General features: G+C 41.5%; 1 protein-coding gene across 6 annotated transcripts in view; it reads right to left on the reverse strand.

Moving 5' to 3' along the window:
- The window catches only part of TENM2 (teneurin transmembrane protein 2), a gene marked incomplete at both ends in the record, with an annotated part of 471,616 nt that overhangs the window by 160,198 nt on the left and 286,315 nt on the right, over positions 1 to 25,103 (reverse strand). For all 6 annotated transcript variants that reach the window (XM_079542339.1, XM_079542338.1, XM_079542337.1 and 3 more), the window contains one exon: positions 4,394 to 4,628. In XM_079542339.1, coding sequence (XP_079398465.1) covers positions 4,394 to 4,628 — 235 coding nt within the window. The remainder of the gene's footprint in view (positions 1 to 4,393; positions 4,629 to 25,103) is intronic.

Consider the following 25,103-nt stretch of genomic DNA (forward strand, 5'->3'; position numbering starts at 1 on the left):
ATTTCACAATTACCAGAAGAGTGACCATAGACCATCACTGTTTCTCCTGAAATACAGGAGAAATGTTGCTGTGTCACATTCTTTACTGAAACGTGATAACAAATCTTGTTAGAAAGCTCAAAGAAACTACAAACACATCCATAAAATTATATTTGCAGCTAAAAGATTTTGATTGAAAATATTTTAAGTACGAAACTAATTACGAGATTAAATAATAAGACTAACTTCTATTTAATCTTTTTTCTCTTGGATTAAGTACTAATTATAACCATACCAACTAAATTAATTAACATCAATATGAAGCACAGGAACAGGCATTAGCACATTAGGCAATCTTTGACAAACATCCAATCATGAAAGCTATTCTGTTATCCTCATTTATGAGTCATTTCATTTTTGACTGGCGTCTGCAGATGGCCCTGTGCAAGGTTCCTGTACCAGAGATGAACCTTGCAGTGCACAGAGTGATGCAAACCTTCCTGCAGAGCCGTGCTTTTCCCCCTGTGCTCTGTGATACAGAAGCCCTCAAAGCATTTCAACCTATAAAGCAGAGTGCTGCCTCTCTGGCTGTCTGGAAGTAATGAGACCCACACTGCGATGTTCAAAGGTAGTATTTTCATCATTCACCCTCACTGAAAGCAATGATTAAAGAAGTGATAAAGAAACACCTCTTAACTGCAAAACGTAGAAACCAGCACTTTGGAAAGGAGGAGGAGGAGGAGATGGTTTGAAACAGGCTGCAAGAGGACAATAAAAGTTAAAGAGCATTACACAGCAGCTGCGGGCCTAAAGGTAAAGCAGCTAAGTACTGCAGAAATGAACCATAAAAATAGCACCACGATATGCTACAGCGATGCATTCCTCAATCCTTAGCTAAATATATTTCAACCCTTCCATTATGTACCCTAATTTCAAAGAAAACTGAACAATTTCACAGCCAAAGCAGAGGCCTGTTGTAGCCATAAAGCAGCAGCAGACCAGGTAAGACAAAATCTGTATTGGTCTGCTTTGAACTAGATTTAACCACACCAACACAGTGGAACTAGGAACTTTGCAGAAGCATTTTTGCTACTTTTTAGCTTCACTAAAAGAAATAAGCTACTGCAATTCAGGTAAGTGTAATTACGTTAAAAATAAAGTACCACAGAGGGTAAATGGAGACCCGCTATAGTTGCCTGAAGAAAGTACATGCAAATATAGGCAAGCAGTAAACTCTACAAGAAAACAAAGACGGAAAGGTGGCTGTCACTGAAACCGTTACAATCCTGCAGAAAAAGCCAGAGAACTGTTTGATAGAACCAGAGAAATCACAGCATAAGAACAAAATTTCACTTCAGAGCAAAAGCTGGTCGCCAAAATAAGCTGAACAATACTGATAGATACTGATACTGATAGAATTGTTCCCTATGTAGATGGAGATGAGGAACATAAAAACAGAAGCAAAGGGAGATTAAAGATGGCGTCCTCTGCAAGGTGCCCTCAGGCCTGCAGCCACCTGCTGCCAGGCACCATGCCCTCAACACCAGGTCAGGAGAGCCTCCTCAAGGACCAGCCATTCGTAAATGCACAGATAACTGCTGACAGTTATAGCAACTAATTGCTCATGATACGTACTGACGATGAACAGCAGTTTCCTCAAGCACTGCTCAGTTAGAAGGTGGCCCGGTAGGCAGCTGGGCTGAGAGCACCGCCCTCCTCCTGTCCCAGCACAGCTCCGCTCCTGCCCCCAGGCCTCAGCTCACTGCCCCAGGAGCCATTACCTGTCTTGCTCTGGCTGCTCCCATTAACAGTGCCGTGGTTCTCATTTCCTAACTTATATACCTATATCTGGTCTAGCCTATCACATGTATGCTTAACAAATAAGAAAATAGGCCTGGAAACTTCACACTGACTTTAAATTTACTTTCCTTTTAATCCGAAAAGTAATTAAAAATAGAGAATTTCATCAACATATTTTATGCTTATGCTTGCACTGAATCAAAAGCCTCATTAAAAACAAAACAAAACAAAACAAGAACATACAAATAAAGAACCTGTCATGCTAAATTAATACAAATCTGGTTAACCCTTCTGAAATCAATACCGAAACAAGAGATGGAGAAAAGAGGCATTTGAAAAATGTGCTGTCTCCAAGTGGTCTGTGGGTTTAGCTCAGCCAGCATAACATTGCAAAGGAAAGAAGGGAAGAGAAAAACATTCTTAGCAGAGAAAAAATAACAATATGCAGACATACTGCAGCATTCCATGATTCTGACACTTGGCACTGATAGGTAAAGAGGTGTCTGGAATCTAAACTGTGATCTGAGTTTTGTAGTGCTGACATAAAGCACCTTCAGACAGCTCAGGTACTGCTTTCTGTTTCATAATCAGTAACGTGACCACTTGCACATTGTTTTCAGCTGAGCGAAGAACCTACTGAAGGTAACCAAAAGGTGAAAACTGAAAGTTGTGAAAGATGGCTCTGATATAGCAGCTGCTGTCAGCGGTGGCTTTGACTCCGGGGTGCTCTGCTGCTGAGATGAACAACTGCCAACAGGGAGAAACATTCAAGTGCAATGCTCTGGAAAGAGGCAGTGTGAGTGGGATCAGCACTCACATCAAAGTAAAGCCAAAAAATGAAGGCGGAACTGACAGGATGCCAAAAGGTGTCATTTGTTTTTGTGGCTACTGGCATGAATTTAGAGGAAATACTAGCTCTAAAGAGTGCTGGCTAATTTGGAAAGTCTCCAGTGATTCTGCAGGCATAAATTTCAGCAAAATTCACTGCAAACAAGAAAAAAAAAGTCCTAATCTTCTGAGTTAATACACTTGTGATGAAACTTGTCATAAAGTCCTGTCAGGTGTGCAAGTCAGAAAAAAAAAAAAAAAAAAAAAAAAAAAATCAATTCTGAAGCATCCCTGGAAGAGCCTTTAGAAAGCAGCAGTCCTGTCAGGAGGCTCTCTGGTATCTCCATGTTCACATCTGACAAACCCACCTACAGAAAACTGCAGTTTTCTGGTAGCCAGGTGTCCTGCAGCCTCCAGAAATAACATCACTACTTTGGTCAGTAGCACAAATACATGCGTATTCCGTGAGAGTTTGTGATACAAAGCAGAAAAGCATAAGGTCCAAACTTAGTACTGGAATTGACAGTCCCCACTGGCAGGAAATAGGTACAAAATCAGAATGTAAAGAAGCCCAGTGTTATTGCTTGGGGCTGCCAGCATTTTGACAAAGAACCAGTTTGCAAATATCACAAGGAATTATTTCCCTGAAAATGTCTGGGGCAATCTTATGACATTAGAAATGACAAATTACAGGTGCCACTGTACTAAAGAATGCCTGTATGGAGGTGTAACTACACTGTGCTGGCTACTCTGCATGTAAGCTGGTAGAGCAGCCTTAAATTCCCAGAAGGCCGCAACTGAAACGTAACTCAGAGCTGTGGCAACCGAATAGCTGAAACCATGCATAAGCCAGTGTTACAAGAAGGTCCAGCTGCCCTACCTGCATTCTGTGTTTTTATATGGATCTAGGCCAGCAAGATCACTCTTCTACTATAATCTTGTTTTTCACATATTTTTTTAAACTGAATTTTCTAGAATTCAGTAAAATTCTACCATATCAGCAAGAGGGGCAGACTCGGGTGTGCAAATTCCAGTTCTAGCACATGTTCAGTTGCTGCTCTGACAACTGCAGCAGGACTTGGCCTCGTGTCTGTGAACAAGGACATAAACACATGCTCCTGCAGAAATCCCCACAATGGCTTTTTTAAAATCCTGCTATTCCAAGCAGGCATTCGACACCCTGAATGACCACAAATCTCACTGAGAACAGAGTGCTGAGAACCACAGCCCACCAGGCACTTAGTTATTTGACTGACCCAAGTGCTGCACCTTTAAATTTGTATGCAACTGTTTGCCCCACAGGCATCAAGCTGTTAACACAGAAGAGATTAGAATGAGCCTGCATGCTGGATGAAATATAAATGAAAATTATAGTACTACCAGTCTTGGATCTGGGATTGTTTCTCAAGTCTCCCAAAATGCATATTTGCATAATTATAAATGTGCCTCTGTTTGTGATTTCAGGAAGGGCAAAGCACGTAATTTTCCAACAACACAGTCACTGTGACTTATAAGAAGATCCCCCCATGCCTATGAGAAGATATGCCACAATAGTACCATTAGCTGAATACACAAGAACTGTCCACATGTGTAACTTTAAAATAGGACAGAGACGTCCATCTGTCCGCCTCCCAGAGCAAAGCAATTCAGACGACGCGTAGCGCACACGTTCTGATGTCAGGAACTCTCACTGTGCATCAACTAAAACCACCACTGACCCAAGGAAGAGCAAAACCCCTCATCAATCGAAGGGCACCGCAGAGCGCTGCCGGGCCCTGTGACCCACCTGGTCTCCAGCGGCACGTTGCTGTTGAGCACCCAGCTGTCCTGCAGCTGCACGGACTCCGGCGTGGTCGCAAGGTCGTTGGGAGCGGGAGCAGGGGCGTGGATCTGGTTGCGGCGGTTGGTGAGCGAGTTCCTGTTGAGGGAGTTGGCAGACGAGTGATGGTGGGACAGCGAGTGGTTGTGAGGAGGGGGGAGAGGTGGCCTCAGCGTTGACTGGCTGTGATGGTTTGAAGGGCCTGAAATGGAAAGAGAAAGAGACATCACCGCCATGCTGATGGTATTGTTTTTCTCAGCATTTTCAAAAGACCATTAGCTGGATAAAATAAAAAAAAAGCTGACCCCACAGACCAGAAACTATGCCTGTGTGCCTTTTGGACTTGTAGCTACTGAGACACTGTTGAATCAGACCACAGACTGTCAGAAATCAGAATAAAACAGCACCTAAAGTTTGTATAGTTAGGATGTCCACAGAGACTCAACTGAGGTTTAAAAACAGTCTTTGTGGCCTCTCTGAAAAGAAAGGAAGCAGAGCAGCGGGCAACCTTGCCCGTTCTGTACACCCACCTGGAGGGACATTTTCTGCCCTGTCTCTGTCAGGGATTTAAGGATATGAACCTTAATGCATTAAAAATAGCTTTTGAGAATACTTTATGCTTCTATAAAATTTAATCAGAGATCTTAATCTGCTTTCACTCACCGCTTGCCCATTAGGTTCAAAGGAACAGTATTTGTGCCAGTGAAAGAAGATTAAGCTCCAAATATGAAAATGCAACAATGCAATGATGGTATCTTCAATGTTCTTACATGTGATTGGGATTTGGCTTCTATTTTTCTATTTAGCAATGCCACAAACGCACATCAAGATCTGAAAATTGTGCTAGTCTTTCGACCTCTTTCACTGAAAGATGACAGAAAATTTTGGGGGGAGATAAGGAAGGGTATACACCTTTCTATTCTTTGAGTACTGACATGTTTGCATGGATAATGAAAATAAATTCTGCTAATCAATAAGGCAAGCAGATTAAATGAAAAAGCACATGCATAGATAATAGAATAAAGAGGCATCATTCTACAATAGTCACTTTACTAAACAAACACAAAATGATAAGTTTATAATTCCGTATGTGCAATAATTTGATTTTAATAAAAAGAGCAAAATTTAAAATAGCAAGCACTAAGTAGATTATGAACTGCATGCTTTAGTCATTATATAAAGTTGTAGTTTTCTAGTGAACAATAATCAGAACAAGTAATATTAGCTAAATTATAATCATAACAGCGTATGTTTCTTTTAGAAACCAAAGACCATTTTACCTAATAAATCCATCAATAAAAGAAAGCATCACAAGAGGAAAATACTTGCAGCTAGGCTGATCTATTTTCATACAAAACAATGAAGCACAGAAAAACTGTTGAAATGTTCAATTAACTGCCAGATCATTAAGGCCAATATTTAAAAAAGGAAAATAACTTCCCTTTTTGCTCAAACAGGATGAATCCCATACATAAGTGTGAGAATCACACCACGCAGCCAGGAACTGGAATAGGTGCAAAAAGGGAGGCTTCTGATTTCTGAAGTTATGACCAAATCCCCCACTGTAACAGGGGAAGGGGCTCAAGAGAAGACACGGCTGCGTTCCCTCAGCGTGGGCAGATGCACAACAGGTGGCAGGGCTGCCTGCCCAGCACAAGGACCTGCTGAGGGCAGTGGTGCAGCTGGGGATCTGCCACGGGACAGGGCTTGGTAGAGACAGCTCTTTCCTTCCTTCAGTGTAGGCCAAAGAAGAAACAACACAGGTCCAACTAAGACTTAAGCAAATGGAAATTGCCCTGTGACAAGACACTTCAGAAGGGAATGATAAATTCCGGATGCTGCATCTGCTGCTTTCAATCTGCACAGAAGTTTCTTTCCCTTTTTTGAAAGTCTTTATGCCTGAATGCTTAGCCTGTTTGAAAAACAAAGAAGCCTTTCATGAACACATTTTAAATTTTGGAGCTGGCACATGGGCTGGCCACCTTACTATCCTTCCCTTGGCCATCTCTGACATAAGCTTGGAAGAGACTGTTTTAGCCAGCAAAGTTAACATCTAAAATCCACGTTTGGACCTCGTAAAACATCAGATGTCTAATCTGCACTGGGTCCTGTGCCATTCCCAAAGAGTATGCAGAGGGAAACACAGCGAGAAGAAAATGTGCTTGGACAATATCCACATGCATAGAAATTTAAGTGGAATTACTCTGCTCATGTCTGTGTTCTGGCTTTAAACAAAGCACAGCGATTTGGATTTCAATAAATGGATCTCTGTAAGCGATAAAATACAGACATGTGCCCTTGTGTTAAAAATTAATTCAGAAGATTTGTGCGCTTCCTATTTTCTCTGCAACTGCTCATTCAGTTTTGCCTTTCAGAGGATAAATAGGAAAGAATCATAAACAAAAAAGTTTTGTTCCCAGAGACATGGCAGCGACAGCTATACTGACTGAATCCTCCAACCACAAGATCACAGAGGCTGCTCTCACAAGTGAGAGAACTATGCATTCCTATTAATGTGCAATTTCTGTAAGGCCAAAGAAGAACTCAATTCAAGCTACCACGAATTGATCTGCTGCAAGAGTTAGTTTGCACACAGTACATAAAGCGTACTGCACAAAACAAGCTATGTAGAAGCAGCTGTAAAACCCCAAAACATCTGGCATAGAATGAATGTAGCATTTAATACAAAATACAAAACCAATGTCAAAATCATATAGATATATATTAAAACGTACAAAAGCTTATATATAAATACTAAAAAACACACACAGAAGTGAATACTTAGGTTACATATATAGGAGAGAGGAAAAATCTTAATACTCTGCTTCTTCATAAAGTTCTTTAAATAAATAAAAAGCACAAGTGTGTGAACTGGAAGCCGAGTGAGGATAATTTATTTTCTAATTACGTAATCTGAGAACACAAAGTCTAACCTACATTCCTCTGAATCAAACAAAAGTTCTTCAATTCACTTACTTGGGTTTAATCAGAAACAAGAAGCTAAAAGTGTAGAAAAGAATGCTTTGTTCTGTTCATGCTTTTATTCAGGAAAACAGTGAAACAAAACAAGCTAGGATAGAGGTAACATTCACCTCAAGTAAGATGTGAAATGCACGTCTCCTTAAAGGAAACAAGAAGCGGCAGAAACCCCTGAACATAACTGTGTTATAAGGGCATTCCCTTCTTTTGTGTATACGAGAGCACAGAAGCTGCAGGCCAGGGCTGAACCCCAGAACATGGCTGCAGGGCACATGGCACTGCCACCTCCTCACAGCCCTGTCCTGCTCTGCTGGAACGCCCTCACAGGGTTACAAGCACCACAGCAAGCTGCTCCCGAGGATCATAGAATCACAAGGTTGGAAACGACCTATAAGATCATCCAGTCCAACCGTCTCCTCATCACCATTGCCACCACTAGTACTAAACCACATCATGCAGCACGTTATCCAGATGCCTCTTGAACACTGCCAGGGACGGCGACTCCACCACCTGGGCAGCCATTCCAGTGCCTGACCACCCCCTGAGAGAAGAAGTTCTTCCTTATGTCCAACCTAACCCTCCTCTGATACAACTTGCAGCCATTGCCCCGCGTCCTGCTCGTTGCCTGGGAGAAGAGGCCAAATGCCTCTTCACCACAACCTCTCTCCAGGAGGTTGTACAGTGCAATGAGGTCTCCCCTGATTTAGGATGCACCTCTAAATGCTGCTTCTCAGCTCTTACTGCAGTTCAGACATTGCCTGGTGCATTAAGTGACACTCTGGATCTGCTTCAACAACGCCATATTAATTTCCAAGTTCTTACAACTCTATGTAACCCTCACGTAACACCTGCACTAAATCGACCCAACACAGAGATCTGAGGAGAAGTGAAGTTCCCACTGAAGAGATCCATTTCAAAGCAGAAGCAGCAGCATCCCTGATCGAAGCAGAACAGTTGCTGTCCTGGAACCCTTGTATATAGCACCAAAAAAAAAAAAAAAGTAATGGAGATTCTACCTTAGCTACGCTGCACTATCTTATGTACCATGACTAAATGCTAGAGACAAACACCTCCTCAATCATCTCACAAAAGAACTAAAAGAAAAAACACACATTTTTCAGAAATGAACAATGCAGCAGCTTATACATATAGACAATACTAACATTGTGTGGAAACAGTGAATGAAGCTGATGCATTGAAAGATAAAAAGGAATAAACTGAAACTACATAAAATCCTTCTAAGCGAGCATCTTTATTCACATAACTGCACCATACTGTTTTCTCAAGGAAACCACATCATCTGCTCCCACAGTGAGTAATAGGTTTGTCACACAACAACAGGCCACCTTCCAAGCTAATTCCCCTCCAAAGGCAGATCACTCTATTCAGAATCGGGAAGAAAAGCACTAAAGCACTGAAGCAGCCAGGGAGCAGCAGGCAGCGTGCAAGGAGCTGCCCCTGCTCGGCAGCTGACACCTGGCTTTCAGCCCTGCTTTGAGTTAGCTGGGCTGAAACCAGGGCTTCTCATCTGCCTTGTGGCCTCTGGTTTGAGCCATACTCTACCGTTTGCTTTAGTTCTCCAAATTATTTTGTGGAAGGGCAAAGTTTAAATGGAATCTCACTGTTCTCAGAATGTTTTCAATGTACGCTGAAAAGAAGTTATGTTACTTAACCATAACCATAGATGTCATTAACTCTCTTTCTTGTTGTAAAACCACATCATTTGCCAGGTGTTCCTTCTTTTGTCCATGTTTTTAGTGTTTGAGGCAAGACTATGCTGAACAACTGACTCTGTGCGAGTCACTTACTAGTTTCTGCCAGCGCACTGCGGCCATCTCCCCTCACAACATCAGAATAAAAAACTAAATGTTTCTGCAGCAAAAAAAACCCCAACCCAATGAGACCCCAAAACTCCACTGCTAACACACAATATCCAGATAGTCACAGAAAAGGGGAAAGTTGAATTTATGGATAAAGTATCTGTCCAGGACTTTGTCATACTTTCTACAGCCTATGCTGACTGTGGCATCCCTTGAACAACTGAGGATGAAGCACTTGTTATCTGTATGCTTCTTTATCCTTTGCAGTAGTGCTGAAGGTAAATTACCTTGCCACTTACAAGGCAATCACATACTGGTGCAGTTTGAGCCAGGAAAGCACTTTGCAGCTCTGGCTCCCAGCCTGAAGGGCACGAGTTCATCACACGGGAGGCAGAAAAGGCAGCAATCGAATTAACTTGGCCAGACTGGAGCTGCTGGTGCTCACTGAGAGCACGGCTGCCACTCCATCATGCGACTGGAGGTGCTGAGGGGCTCCGGGCAGACATCAGGAGCACCCAGACACGGCCAGCTGCAGAAACAGCAGCTTGCTCCCAGCGCTGCGGGAGCCAAAGGAAAGCAGGCATGGCCGCTGCACGAGGTGGGTGGGAAAGTTGTGCACACTCACATGGGAGAAGACACAGATGCAGGACGTTACCCAGAGTCTGCCCTCAGGGACTGCAGGCACACAGCCCATTTTCTCAAGTAAGTTTCAGACTAAAAAACACCGCTCTGAAAATAGTACTATCTGAGATGCTACATACAAATTATATTTGCTTAAATACATGACTTAAATATGCATTATCTCACTGCATGAGGTACACCGGCTGCACAAAATAATGGCTAGTCAATGGCAAAACACATTGCTTTAATAACAATGCTTTATGTAGATTTGGTGCCCCGTGGTAGTTCTACCTGCATATATATATATATACGGAGGTAGGCGTACCATTTCCAATTTTACATAACAGAAAATGAGTCACCGAGAGGTTAGAGAGTCATCTTTCCAATTAAAAAAAATCCATGCACTTCACATCTTTCCCAATCAAACTTCTCATTTAATTTTCCAATAATGAAATAGATATAAAACATATTTCAGAGATACCACGGGTATATTTATCTTCAGTCTGGATGTATGACTTCTGCCTGAAGAGGGCACTGATGTAAGAACTGGAAAGAAAAGCAGGCATATGTATTCCTAAGTCATAAAAATAGTTAACTGTTGCCACAAAACACACCATCCAGAATGCTAAATTTTGCTCTCTATGCTTGGTTCTACAGAACGGGAAAGAGCTGTACCCTATCTAAAGTCTTACACAAACACTCTCCAAAGCTCATTCAATTTGATACACTGAGAATCACACCAAAGAGAAACTGAAGAGACATTTTCCTGAACAGCATACAGAAACTTCTGAGCAGAAGTATTTTGGCCAGCAGCGGAAGCCTGGTGACATTTTTGTGACAGGAGTGCAGCTTGAAAGCTGCTGTTTCCCTCGATGGTCCAAGGGGGAGCCTGAAAATGCTCACAGTGACATAAGAATAATTACACTGTAATTTCCAATTCATTGTGAGTCTGTAGTCAGGTGCAATAGAAAGTCATCCCTGAAGCTATTACAGCAGTACTTTGGATTTTATATCACCCAGTTAGCTAGCACACAAAGCTGCTTTCCACGGGTGTAAAAGAAATGCTAGTCACAGGTGCTTTAATGCAATGCATTATTTTCATCACTTCAGAAACTTTACAGAACATATTACGTAGTGTCCAAAACCTTCTGAAAACTAATTATTGCATCTAAAATCATTTATAAAATCTATAAGAAAGTGTCTCAAAATAAATTACAGAAGGTAACTGCATCAGAGAGGAGATAAGACAGAAGATAAAGATCTGTACGATGCTCTTCTGTTGGTATGGGGGATGAGAGTGTTTTTCCAGAATTATTTACAGTATTACTCTGTCAGCCCAAACAAAGCAGAAAAATTTGTGTACACTGTGTGGAATAAGTAGGAGAATAGTGCAAAAAGTTTTAGTAAACAATACTGAATATACAGCGCATGTGTTGAATTGAATTGGACTTCAATAAGTTGTTTCAGTTTTTAGAAGCAAGATAAATATGAATGACTACAAGTAAGAAGCAAACTTTTGCCACCTGCAGGGAGCTGTAAGTTTTGTGTGACTGGCACATCTTCTACAGGCACAGGAATGTGCTTCTAGCTCTGTTAGTTGGCACAGGACAGAAATGAAAGTCATAAACCGTCGGACTAAGAAGTCCTACAGAAGTTGCCTGGCTTTTCTAAGTACTGGGGAGTTTAACTTCAGGTACCACAGACAATGGGCTCTGCTGCTCAGAAGATGAAAACATAGGTTAATGAGTACCAATGAAGGGCATTGTGAGGTCGCATATGAAAATCTCCACACAAGTTATCATCAGCTCATCAGCAAATAAGACAACTTACTAAGCCAGCAGTTCATATGAGAGCACTACCCCGTACCTCTCCAGTATGAAAAAAGCAATGGGATTTCAAACCAGAAGAGATCACCTAATCTTACAGGCAGACACCTACCACTAGAGTGGTCCCACACTACTGGAACAAGAAGGGGGGTTCGAGGCAGGAACATCTTTCAGCAGTGCTGCCTGTCTCTGGCGTCAAGAGGACAGCAAATACCCTGGTTCCACATGCTGTCCATAGAGCACACTGTTTTTAAAAGCTGCATCCCAGGAGCTTGGGATAACACCTCTTACCTGCCTGTCTTTGTATCACGGCCATGATTTTATTTTTCTAAGAGCAGATATACAAACAGACTCAATTAAAGAGCCACAGAAAATATTAATAGTAGTTATTAATTGAGTAACGAGGGAACAGATTCAATTTTCTATTTAAGATATAACAGTAGCTATGATTATTGAATTATGTGCTATATACATAGAGGTATACTGCATATATATATACACACAGAGATAGATAGATAACATACACCAGTTTCTGAGACCATTACAGTCCAAAGTGGAGTTGAGTACTGTGAAAAGAAAAAAGTTGTTGGGCGCTATGCTGCATTCACAGTAACGAAGGATTTACAAACAGAGAAAGGAGATAACTGCAATACATTATCCAATAAAAGTCATAGGAGACAGTGACACTAGATAGATACCAAAATTGTAGTTTGGCCAAAACCTCTACACAACAATTAAGCTTGCAAAAGATGGCTAACAGCTTTACCAAAGGATAACAAGTAATCAAGATCTACGTTTGAAATCTCTGCTCTAAAGTGTGTGTGAGTTGCCTAAATTCCTTGGATAGCAGAGTTTTGTGGCAGTTAAAGCCATAATGTGAGAGATGAGTTTCAGAAAATCCAGAGACCCAGGGCAAAACTTTTTGACTCCGATGTTAAACTGCAAAACCACAACAGAGAAGAAAAGGAGATGAGGAAAATTCTGTAGTATGTCAAGGAAGTCTGCTGCTTTGAGACACTGGGGCAAGGCACAAGTCAGCGGGAAGGAAGGAAGAAGACACTAAATAGCTGTTTCCTGTGAGATCTCATAGTAGCTTGATAATAGTTTCCTAAATTAGAAGGAGGATTCTAGTGTCTACAGAGGTATCTACAGAGATGTGTTCAACATTTAGGCTTTTCTGCACAGCCATTTATCAAGTACATTTTTAAAGGAATGTTCAGATACACAAAAACCAAACTTAAGAAATTACAAAAAAAGACAGTTTTTCTCCTAAATATCTCCAGGATTTTAAGTGAAGGTTATTGTCATGTTATTTAAAATGTAATAATAAATACATTCAACGTTTAATTAGTAAATTAGAGCTATCAACAAATTAAAAAAATAAGTCTTATCTAGCAGAAGGGCTGCCAGTAGATATCTGTGACTCCCTATGACAATAGCAGCATATTTAAAAAAAAAAAAAATGTTTTAAATTAAGATTAATTAAGATTCGTTCATTTTTACTACTTGTCTTGCTCTCTGCATGTGTGAAAGATTTTCATTTACACTCATTTATCATCTCAGGCAACTTCACTGATAAGGAAATTTATTCTGACAAAAAAAATCAGACTGTGCCTTGAGAAGGTTATCGCTGATGTTGCTACACGCATATGGCATCTAGATCAGGAGTAAGTATGATCTCTTCTAAAACACAGCTCTCTAACATTATGGTTATCTCTGACATATTCACAAAGGCAGATGGATGTCCAGGCAGCAAAGATCCTGTTTGAAAGCAGTACTTTTGAATGATGTATTCACAAATGTGGGAAGGCAGAAGAGGTGTAGAAATGAAAAGTAAAGCATTAGTTTAAAAAACATCTTAGAAACCAAAAATCTAGAACCCAATTCTTAACTGCCAAAACTGCTCTTAGTGAATGTTACACTGAACTTATCACTACTAACAACCACAGCATAAAAATAATGACAGTGTTCTCTAAGACAACGGATTGGGGGTTGGACTCGATGATCTCTGGAGGTCCCTTCCAACCCCTACAATTCTGTGATTCTGTGATTCTGTGAATGGAAATGGATGTTTCCTTTATAGTGCTTCTTACATAAAGCCTCATAAGATGAGGATACAAGCAAAACTTGGAAGAACATACACTGAAGCACAGAAAGTAATGAGGTAATACTGAATTGCGTGACCAAACCCTAGTGCTCTGGTTCCAGCTTGGTCTCTTCCCTATCCAAACATGCCTTCCCTGTCTGGAACAGTCATTTCTCTAGTCATAACAAAGTAAAAGAGAAGAAAACTAATTCCAGTGTGTGCTAATGGAAAAGTAACATGCTTAGATTTAACTATTATTTCAAATACTTTTTATTTTTTTCTCATGTGGATCGCTTAACTCATATATTTCAGTAGGGAAAAAAAGAAAATCATACAGTGTCCTTGGTTGGAAGATCTTTTAGAATCAGAATGGCAGTTTTTACATTGTACGTAGATTTACAATTGCAATATATCCTTCTGCAGAACCTTATAGGTAGCTGTTAAAAAAGCAAGCAACACAACAACAAAACAGAGCTGATCGTAAGTTTTCCAAATGATACGTAACAAAAATCCTAGCCACTGGGGAGGAATACATTTGTAAGCTAATGTCTAATTAGTACATTTTGACAAAAACGTAAAAGCAAAAGCTATCCTCTGCAGGGCTCGAGAGTCTATCATCATTAAAGCTTAAAGACTGTTCCATGCATATTTTCTGCATCAGAAAGAAGTAGTCTGGAACAAAACCCAAAGTACACATCTGTGCAGGATTCTGATAGACATCTTGATCTGGTTACACTACTTCAATTTACTTGCATATTGTCTGGTGCAAGTTCAGGGAAACACGGCAAGCTGTGCAATGAAGGGAGGGGAAGTGTTGCAGTCTTTATATTAACTGAGCTCTAAATTTATGAAACACTCAAGAAAAAAATTATTAAATTATTCATCAGCGATAAGACAATTAAGAAGCAAACTAAAGGGGAAAGTGGAAGCTTGGTCCTGAGGGAGAACAGCTGGTCCTCTCATTAAAAGTATGTTTTGGCAGCAAAATACCCCCCAAACAGAGGAAACCTGCTGCTAAAGCAGCCACTGAGTCAAATTTAGCAGCAACTGACAATGAAAGGCTTGTGTGAACAGTAAGGTGGGTGTACGCTGGGTATAACCACGGCTGGTGCGAGCTACGCTTCCACAGAGTGTGGCAAAAAAAGGTGCTGGGATGTAATTTCACTCAGGAGCCACAGCTTGAGACAGTACCACCATCAGTCGTTGGGCAGCTTTGCGCTGCTGTGCCAAGCTGCACTGAAGTGAGCTTAAGAGTCACAAAGAGGTGTCACTTACTGCAGCCCTTACTCACACACTGAATGCAGCAGTGAGGAGGGCAGCTGAAGCCCTGAACCACTCCTGTGTCCTGTTTCAGATCTCACAGTGGGCAACAACCCGTGGTCAGGAACAGCACTTCACCTCTGTGCTGCGACTGCGTGTGTGCCATTGGAAAGAAAAGGGCACAGCACAATGGTAATTGCATGGGAAGCCATTCAGAATTGGAAAGGAGAAGGAAAACAAGAAAGGGAAGAGAAAGGCAGCAACTTGGTGCAATGACTGAATGGAGTAAAACAGCACGCACACAAATACAGCAGCATGCTGCCCTAACAGGCTGGTTTACAGTGCCAGAGCTCTGAAGGTGTCTGAAACATTCCTCATTAAATACCATAATGTTTTGATGGCATAGAAATGCAAAATTGGATACTTCATCTTCATTCTGTACACTTGTGCTTCTCTGATAGATAAAAGAAATCTCCTCTCTAAATGCAATCCTCCCCATTCACTTACTTGCCCATATACATGGAGCATCATTACAGCTAGAAGTAGAAACACATAATAGTTCTTCTTCCTAATCCAATAACTCTTCTTAAAACGGTTACTTGAATTCCTTCCAAAGACTCAAATATACTCCATATCAGGTAGGAGTTCAGACATATAGTGCAGTCTCAGCCTACTTCAAAACCTGATACAACATAAAGAATACATTAGATTTCATTTAAAACTCTGATCTTTCTATACCTGTTTGTTCACAGTTGTACCTGTTTGGGCCAGTGGGCAAAATAAACATTTTAGCCTTTCCTACTGCTCCAGATATGTCACACTGAAGAGCTTTTTACATAAGAACAAATGGCACACTACTAGCTTTGTCACAGTTTCAGGGCCTTAGTTACGAATACTTCAGATGATGCTCTAGACAGAAACTCAAATGATGCAGATTCTTACTCTTCAGATGAATAGAAGAGAGATTTACAGATTCAGTTTGAATCTGTACTATATTCATTTACATTAGCTGATCAAAGAAAAGGGAAGCAGAGACAAGGTAGATTTCTAAAATGATCAGATGTACGCATATCAAGTTAAAAATTTATTAGACACACAGTCACTTGGGCATATACATGTAATGAGTGTTCAGAAGTACACAGGGCAACACCCTGCTACACAAAGATGGTTTCTACATACTCAGGAGAAAGCACTGAAGGGCAGAAGCGAAGCAATGCTGGGGCCCTGAGCTGGGCTGCCAGCAGAGCCTGGTGCACAGCAGAAGGTACAGGCATGGCCCAAGAGCTCTGGGTAGCATCAGGTGGCCCAGAACCATAGAAGCAATGAGGGAAGACTAGGTGGAAGCAGCAGTGCCAGAAGGAGAAGGCAAAGAACATGACAGGGGAGATGCTGCCCCTGGGGTACTGAACCCCTCACATTCCTGGGGTGAGAGTGAGCAACAGCGATGGGAACCAGCAGAGCAGAGCAGATAGGTTAAAAAAGAAGGTAAATAGAGAGGTGGGGAGCTCCTCCAGGAGACTTTGTCTCCTCCAAGACACTTCAGGCAGAACGGAGGGCAAATTAAAGAAGAGGGAAACAATCAGGAGAGCTGTCAAGAGTGGGACAAGGGAACTGCTTAGGAAGGAGGAATGCAGCACTGACCAGGGTACGTCAGCTCTATACTGCTACATGTCTGCATAGCTATCCATCTACACCACATCTACCTATGTTACGACTTCAGACATATCTCTACCAGTGATTACTTCTAAATACACACAGCTGTGCAACAAACTGCTGAGGCAATGGCAATGCAAGAGCAGGTGGCCAGGCCTCGGGGCACATTTATCTGGGGAAGATGCAGCCTACAGGACATGGCTGTGATGCTGCTCTGGCAGCTCATGGATTGTGTGCCTCTCCCTTAGTCCTAATGACACCATCTTGTTTCCAAACTCATAGATGTTACTGGGAACTCCTGCGCCACACACATCCTAAATGTCAATTTCATTTCTGAGGGTTTTAAAAATAGTAACCCAATAGGTATGGCCCTGTAGCACAGAAAGTTAACAGAAGATATTTTCCTGTACACATAATTGTTTTTCAATGTCGCAGCGTTTTCAATCCTAAATTCTTCCCGTTTCGAGGAGTCGGTTTTACAACAAATGCAAAACACAACAACAATGACCTATGGTCTTAAGCCATGTTGAAGAAATCATTTTAATCTTGTCACCCAAACACAGCATTTGAAGTGTCAGCCTGAGCCAAGCAAAGACCATTAAAGGAATTATGTCAGCCCCAACACTTCACAACACGTACCCCATTCAAAGCAAGCAATGACAAGACAAAAATGACACTTCCACATTTCTATACTTTTCCAAAAAATAGATTGCTTCTTCCTAGGGTAACATAAAGAGATCTGTCTCTTCTTCACACATTAACAATTAATATGGATCCCGCTTATAGACATCTGTAACGCTTTGGGCTGTATTTATGGTGTGATAACTGTGTCATTTTGAGACAGCGCACCAAGATGATAGAAAGACATAACTGAACTGTTCACTCTTGCTCCTATCTAAGGGACAACACTGTTATCTTGTTACAAAATACTGCCCCAAGCAATAAAAAGTTTCATAAATCTTTTTCTACCAGTGTTGTCAGCTTCTATTTTTGCCTGTGGCTGAATGTGATTATCATCTGTTTTCACCCTACAAGAAAACAAAGTGATCTAGAATATAATGACTGGGGAACATTTTGGAGCCCTCCTGAGCTGCAGGATGCTTCCAGCTGCTAGCATAGCTGATAACGGACTTAATAGAGCTAATGATTTCTAATACCACTAACACAAGGCTATTTTCACAGTGGGTAAATAATGACTCTTTTGTTTTGGAAATAGTTAAGAAGTCATGTAGATGTTTGATAAGTACACAATACAGTATAAATGGAGCAATATTTGGGTAACTAATGGTGGATTACACTACAGCTAGAAAATAATATACATTTCTGTTTCCTTTTAAGGAACTTAAAAAGTTTATAACCCTGGTAACACCACTGTGACAGTGAGGAGATTTCACTGTAAACAATTAAAAGTAATGTCTTAATTCATGCATAAACAGGCATCCATTTGCTTCAGTGTACTGCATCTCTGTTTTTATGTTGCTAATTAATATTACCAGTCTTCACCAGAAATAAAATAAAAACTAATTGGATAGTAAAAGAAATTTTCTTAAGGGTTGAACCCAAAAAACACATAGATGAGACAAATGATGAATGCTGTGTCTGCCTACAGTACTTTACTTGGTCATGACTGCATGTTTGTGATGAGCACTGTTTGCCTGGCTTGCTGCCCTCCCATGTGAGAGTGGATAACCCACGTTCCCATTCAAAGACCGTGTGTCCACTAGGAGAACCCCACTTCACAGGCCACAATCTTCCAGCTTTTCATTTCTGTGAAATCATATGCGATTTTCTTTTCTATGACATCCTTCCCTCTCTTCCTTCTCCCTAGAGATCACATACCCATGTATGCTGCACATACACAGTCCATTTTCCTTGCAGAACCTTGAACATGGTTTCGTATTGCAGTTGTTACAGGGACTGCTGGCATGGCTGTGCCAGCTGACTGCAGCTGAAGGGCAGCACTCCGTGCCCCTCCTCTGCCCTGTGCCCCAGCACAGCTGGGCAGGGAAAGGCGCTGGCTTGCTGCAGGACTGTTGTCACCTGCATCCTGGGCCAGGCTGGAGCAACCTCCCCTCTCTCCATCTGGTTTTAAAGCCAGATTTACTGGGAAATTCTGAGGGGTTGAAAGCACGACTATTAATAAGAAGTTTTTTGGCCCTGTGAATTTTTTGAGCTCTGTTCACCAACAAACAGCATTCATTAAACGGGACGGTGTTCTAGCATGCTGTATAATCAAAGGATATTAAGATGTTACAATCACAAAATAAACAAGAGAGTTAGGCGAAGTAGATTATGATAACAAAAGAGAATAAATGGAAGGCTTACTCTTATGCTGGGCTCACCACAAAACACCAGAAGAAGGGATCTCCAGACGAGATCCTTCCTCGCTGGTAGCCAGCTCTTAAATAGGTCTAGGTGAATTGCCTTCACCTATGCTCCTCTGGCTGGCTCATGGCTCGCCTCAGGTGATCAATCAGAGGTTCAGGCCGTGGCTCAGCAGTTGCCATACACATGCTCTGTGTTCCTGCATCACCCAGAACTAGCAGCATCAAGCTGCTTACAACCCAAACTTCTCAACAAGCAGAAAGAAGATTAAATGCATTTTTTGCTAAGAAAACGATAAATCATATAATTCAAGCTATATAGAGCTCCTTGAGTCAAAATGAAAGAAGTATTTGATTATAGTCCAAACAGTGCTATAAATAATATAATGTAACGAGACACTATCCACCCACTGTAAGCTTGATAGACTTTAGAAAAGCATATAACTCCTATAGTGATTCATTTTCACATATCTTGACATATTACAGATAGCAAGCAAAAATATTAAGTTTATCAAACTGTATTTCAAGGTAGAATTTTTACAGTTAAGCTAAATGCAAACTTAACCAAAGAGTCTAATACAGGCACTGGTGTCAAACTGAGAATGCAATCTTTTCTCTTGTTTGTCACTGCCATCATTTCATTAGGACAAGAAACTGCAGACTGGAACAACAGAAGTATTTCACGGTCTAAAAATTAATGGTAGATTTTGTTTGTGCAAGTGAGACAGCATTTCTAAATGACAGGTCAAACGTGGGGGATGCCACAAGATTGTTTCACATCACAAATAAGTCAGGTTAAATATCACCAAAAATAGATATAGCAGCTACTCTAGACTCCAAATCAAGTTTTGTATCAGAAGCCCAAGAAGTAAAGGGTTTGTAAATTCTTGTACTTGAGAGACATGAACAAGCCAAAGGATGAAATCACAAGGAAACGACACCATGCTCAGTGTGACTGCTGCATTCACCGACCTCACTGACCTGCTCAGATGTTAGTCTCCCTTTGTATACTGACATGGAAACAGGAAAGCCACCAGATGCAGTTGCCCACGTATTCTAAATAGTAATGCCTTCAGACAACATTAGCTTTTATACAGTTTACTAAATACTAAGGTCCAGAATTCAGCAACTTGCTTTTTTCTGTTTGTTTGTTTTTTGTTTTTTCCAAATAGCACTCAGTCCATGATAGAAATTCAGGATACATTAAAATGAAGCTAAGGCATGCATGTTGTAGGGTCTATACATTCTGAGAACCAAGAATGTCAAGCTAAGTTGAGAACAAGATGGTTAAGCTGCTCAAAGAATAAGAAGCCTGGATTATCTAAATAAAATAAGCAATAATATCATAGGGCAGAGATACTTCACATGCTTTAATGCATAAAAATTGAAAAAAAAATGAGAACTTTGGAGACCAAGGAGCTCTTCTATATCAATACAGAAGATGCAATGCCAAATAAAATTAGATTTAAGCCTGTAGATTTGGAATTTATGATAGGGATAGATAGCTGAAAGAAAAAGTAATAACAGGACAGGAAATAAAATGCATTCGTTATTTAGAAAATGTTCATGAAATTGAGAGAATTCAAATAGACAGTGCTGAACACAGAAGGTCTTGAGAACTGAGACAACATAAGGGAACAAATATTGCTAAGTTCAAAATCTATCATCTTACTTTGCTAAAATAATTAGAATAAAATATATTGTGAGGTCCTTTGAAAGGAATGAAAGGTAGATAACAGGTGGTGGGACAGGAGATGGAATTCTGCATTGACACATTCGGTGTCAAAATTCTTCTAATAACTGCTGTGCTTTTGCAAACAATCAGTATTATAAACACAGTTTATGAACATACTTTGGTAAATGGAGTTGGAGCTTCCTGTTCGATGCAACTACTTTGCAAAAATATATTATTCTTTTCACACATGAGCCAAGCCTGTCAATGGCTTATGCTGCTCAAATGAACGGCAGCATCAACTGAGTAAAATAAAAGACACACAGTAATGCACTGTCTTTACTCTTCCAGTGCTTTTTAATGCTTTGCTGTTAGAAGCAACACTCTTTTGCTCTTCTTTTCTTTTTTTCAGTAATTCACATGATCCATACTAGCTAGTTTAGTATAACATACTCACTCTACAGATGTTATGAGAGGATGCGTCTTTTTTTTGAACTTCAATTAAAAGCAAAAGGAAACAAAGCTGCTGGTCAAGGAGATTCTGCATACTAAACGAGAATAAGGCATCTGTAGGTCATAAATTTAAGAGCTACAGTGCTACAAGCATTCTTTATTCATGTCTGATAAGACACACATGATGTCTGCCACAGTTTTTAGAGGGATGTGGAAAAAAAAAGAAAAAAGAATCTCATGATTCATAAAGGCTGGAAATAGTCCATCACTTATTTGTGGTCCATGAACTATCTATCTGGCACATCACTGTCAGTCTTCTGTGGCATCCTGCTGGGTTGCTTTCAATCCCATACTACAGTACAGCAGACCACTGAAAAAGGAAAATTTATTTCCTTTTTATTCCTCCTTCATGACACACGCTATGTATTCCTCCAAACTGTAGCTATTTTCTTCAAGTAAAAACAACAATAGTCAATATTGGACAAGAAAGAAATGGGAAGAAAATGCAAGCGGGAAATGCTGTCACCAACAAGGATGCCACAGTGAAGGAAATGCACAAACTGTGTTCCTCTTCTCTGATATCTCATGAAGTTGGAGCTACCAGAGCTGAACGAGGCAGGGGAACGTTACCTTTGTTTATCTTCCCATGTACATACATATACACATAGATAAACACATATTGCTGCCATTGCTAAGTAACTTAATAAAGAATTTAAATTCACATTGTGCTTCCTTGTGACATTTCTCCTGTTCCTCTTTCAAATTCTGACACAGAGGCTTTCACTAATAAGCATATTCATCAGTTCCTACTGAGCTGGTGTCTGCTGTCTGCAATCAGTCACCATTTATCCCTGGATGTACATGAACACAAAGCCATTTCCCATCCCCACCCTATTCCTCAGGCTTTCCTTCTGAGAAGGCACTGCACGGACACCATCATATTTTGTAACAAATGGCGAACTCATGGTGCATGAAATTCACCCCAAGCAAAACAGAAGCGCCACTGAGGCCCTTGCAGGCTGCATGCCGAGTCACAGAGGGCAACACGTTCATGGAGGGAAAGGAGTGGGCAGGTACCCAGGTAGCACACCTCTGCTTCACTCACTATTTCATTAGCTCCCCATTTTCAGCCTTCACACCTAAATTGATCTATTGAGTATTGCAGAACACTTTTTACATGACTGCTCCCTGCTCCGCTATTCTGATTGCTCTCATTATTCCTTCTTTCCACAGAGAGACATTCACTGCTCAGTATGTAAATCTCACTCGTTTCAAGCCTTTGCTTACAGCTCCACATCTGTCAGTATGCACATATTAAGACATTTTTTATGTAGAGAACTATTTCTGAAGTTTTGGGGAAGGAATTGAACACAAACAGTTAAAATGATTACTAGTAAGCTAACAATCCACAGGAAAAAAAAATAGCAGCTATGTAAAGCTCCAGAGCTTCCCAAGGCCTCTGGAAATCCAAATGTCTCTTGCCCAAGTCTCGTTTCACTATTTTAGAAATCTACAAAACATTAATCTTGCTTACCAACTCAGCCGTGCCTGAAATACAAACAGAAAGAAGAGCACGCCCTACCGATGTAGGGCAGCATCCCTCGGACTTCACTTAGCCCCCGAATAGCAGTAAGGAACAACGTCTCTAAACTACAGTGTGCTTCCATTCTGTGCCTTCCTGACTATTGCCATGATATTCTCCCATGTAAATCAGACTTATTTATTCATAAGCCGTGGCACACCGTTACTTTCGTCAAAACCAGACTTGTGCATGCAGTCATCTCTGTGTTCCTGTAAACTAACTGGAAAAGCAATTAAGATTCCCCAGCAATTCAGATGGGAAGGGGAAAACCATCGCAGTGTTGCTAACACAATCTCTGTAGGCGTACGCTCGTGCAAAATGACTGCATCTCTGTGTAGAGGGAGATAAGAGAAGTGACACAGATTAAAACAAATTGTTGATCCATACCAGAGAGGAGCTAGGCAAACAATAGCAGTAAAAGCATAAATGTCAATTTGGGATGATAAAGGATACAATCTAAATGTAATATGAGAGGCCTCCAGACAAAAGGAAGAAACAGAAATTACACATTACTAAGGAACCAGATGCAATCGACAAACACACATGTAAACACAGACATGAATATGCATATGGCAAAATTCAGATCACAAAGCTGATTGCACAATAAACTAGATTTTATATTAAAACACCTCAAAGTCTCCAAAATGTATGACTAAAAGATTTGAAGAAACAAATTGTATTTATGGTTGTGGTAATTTTGTTTCCATTTGGAGCAATCTGCAAGTATCTCAGCCTGCCTTCCCTTCCACCCCACATTTTCATCTTGAGGGTTAGCACTGTCCTTAAACACTGACACTAGTGCCAGATCCTTTCCTGCAAGAAGTTGGCTTCACTTCCTGGAAAGAGCTGTCAAAAGGTTTCTCTAATTGCTTTCATCATCCTTTCTTCTCTTTCCTTAACATGTCGTGCCCTATACCAGTTTGCCAAATGAATTAATGTATCAAAGCTTCTTTGAATAATCTTATGCTTATTCTAGCCTAGACATTGGTGACAAAATCAGTTTCATTCAACCTGAAAACTAGTCAGTTGCAGAGAGCTGCTAAAAGACCTCTCCAAAATTCAAGTGAGGTCTGTATCAGGTCCCAGACAACAAACAGGACCCGAGGAAATAGCTGCAAGTTGTTTAGATTAGACATGAGGAAAAACTTCTCTCAGAGAGTGGTCAGGCACTGCAATGGCTGCCCAGGGAGGTGGTGGAGTTGCCGTCCCTGGCAGTGCTCAAGAGGCGTCTGGATGAGGAGTTGTGAGATCTGGTTTAGTGCTTGTGGTAGCAGTGGTCATGAGAAGACGGTTGGACTAGATGATCTTATAGGTTGTTTCCAACCTTGTGATTCTATGATTCATGTAAAATATATAAATTTCAGCTGTGGAAATTAGAGAGAGAAAAGCAGACATCACATGCAATCTTCATTCTGTATATATGATGCAGAGGGAGGAAACAGCATAGGATAGGACAAAATCCACATCATTTCAACATCTGTGCTAGCTGTTCTTGTGTTATATCATGCTCCTAACTGGTGTGCTAATCAACAAATGCCAAATACAAAAAAAAAAAAAATCATCGCTGAAGCAGCAAGTTAGGGCATCTGCACTGTGATTGCTAGAAGAAGCCCACATGTGTTAGTTTAGTGCAGTTGTGAATGCCAGTGTGTGGTGGTGGAAATAAAGCAGTGATTCTACACCCTGCCATGGGACCAGAAGAGGGAGAAAGCAGCATGGGTAGGGACAGCAACGCCATCAGCCTTGTCAATAACACTGAGACTTATTTTTTCTGAACGTGTTTTTATTTTCTCTCCAAAGAGCAGGCTGGGAGGCAGATGTTGGCCTCCCAGCCCCCTGGAGGCGTGCTTTGATGGCAGTGGGACGAGGCCTAGCGCCGTCGTCGGGGCCGCCTCTTGCGGGGTGGGGGCGAATCCTGGGGGCTGCTGCGGGCCTTCCTCTTCGGGGCGCGCCGGGGCCCCCCACACGAGCGGTCTCTGCTCCGGATGGAAGGGCCCGCAGCTGCTGCCTGCCCTGGCTCTTCCTGCGGCTCCTCTGCTGCGGTGGCGGGGCTGGGGAGCCCAGGTCCCCCAGTGGAGCCGCCGAGCAGCTCCTCGGTGCCAGAGGCCGGAGGATGCTGATGGGAGGTGCTGATGTTGGGGCTGGCTGCAGGGCCGTCCTCCCGCCCTCGTGCAGCACGGCCGTCCTGCAGGTCCAGCTGGCGGCGGATCAGGGGGCCATACAGGGCTGCGGCGATGCTGATGAGGTGCTGCACAAAGGGCACGATGTCGCCGTGGGTGATCACCTGCAGCTCTCGTACCAAGGCTGCCTGGTCGAGCCCGTGCTCGCACAGTAAGTTCACAGTGGCCCACAGTCCCGCTTGCACCTCCCACCAGTTGTCGCTGGACATTGTCCGGATCTC

The sequence above is a fragment of the Tetrao urogallus genome (genome assembly GCF_951394365.1).
Source record: "Tetrao urogallus genome assembly, chromosome: 14".
Taxonomy (NCBI): Eukaryota; Metazoa; Chordata; class Aves; order Galliformes; family Phasianidae; genus Tetrao; species Tetrao urogallus.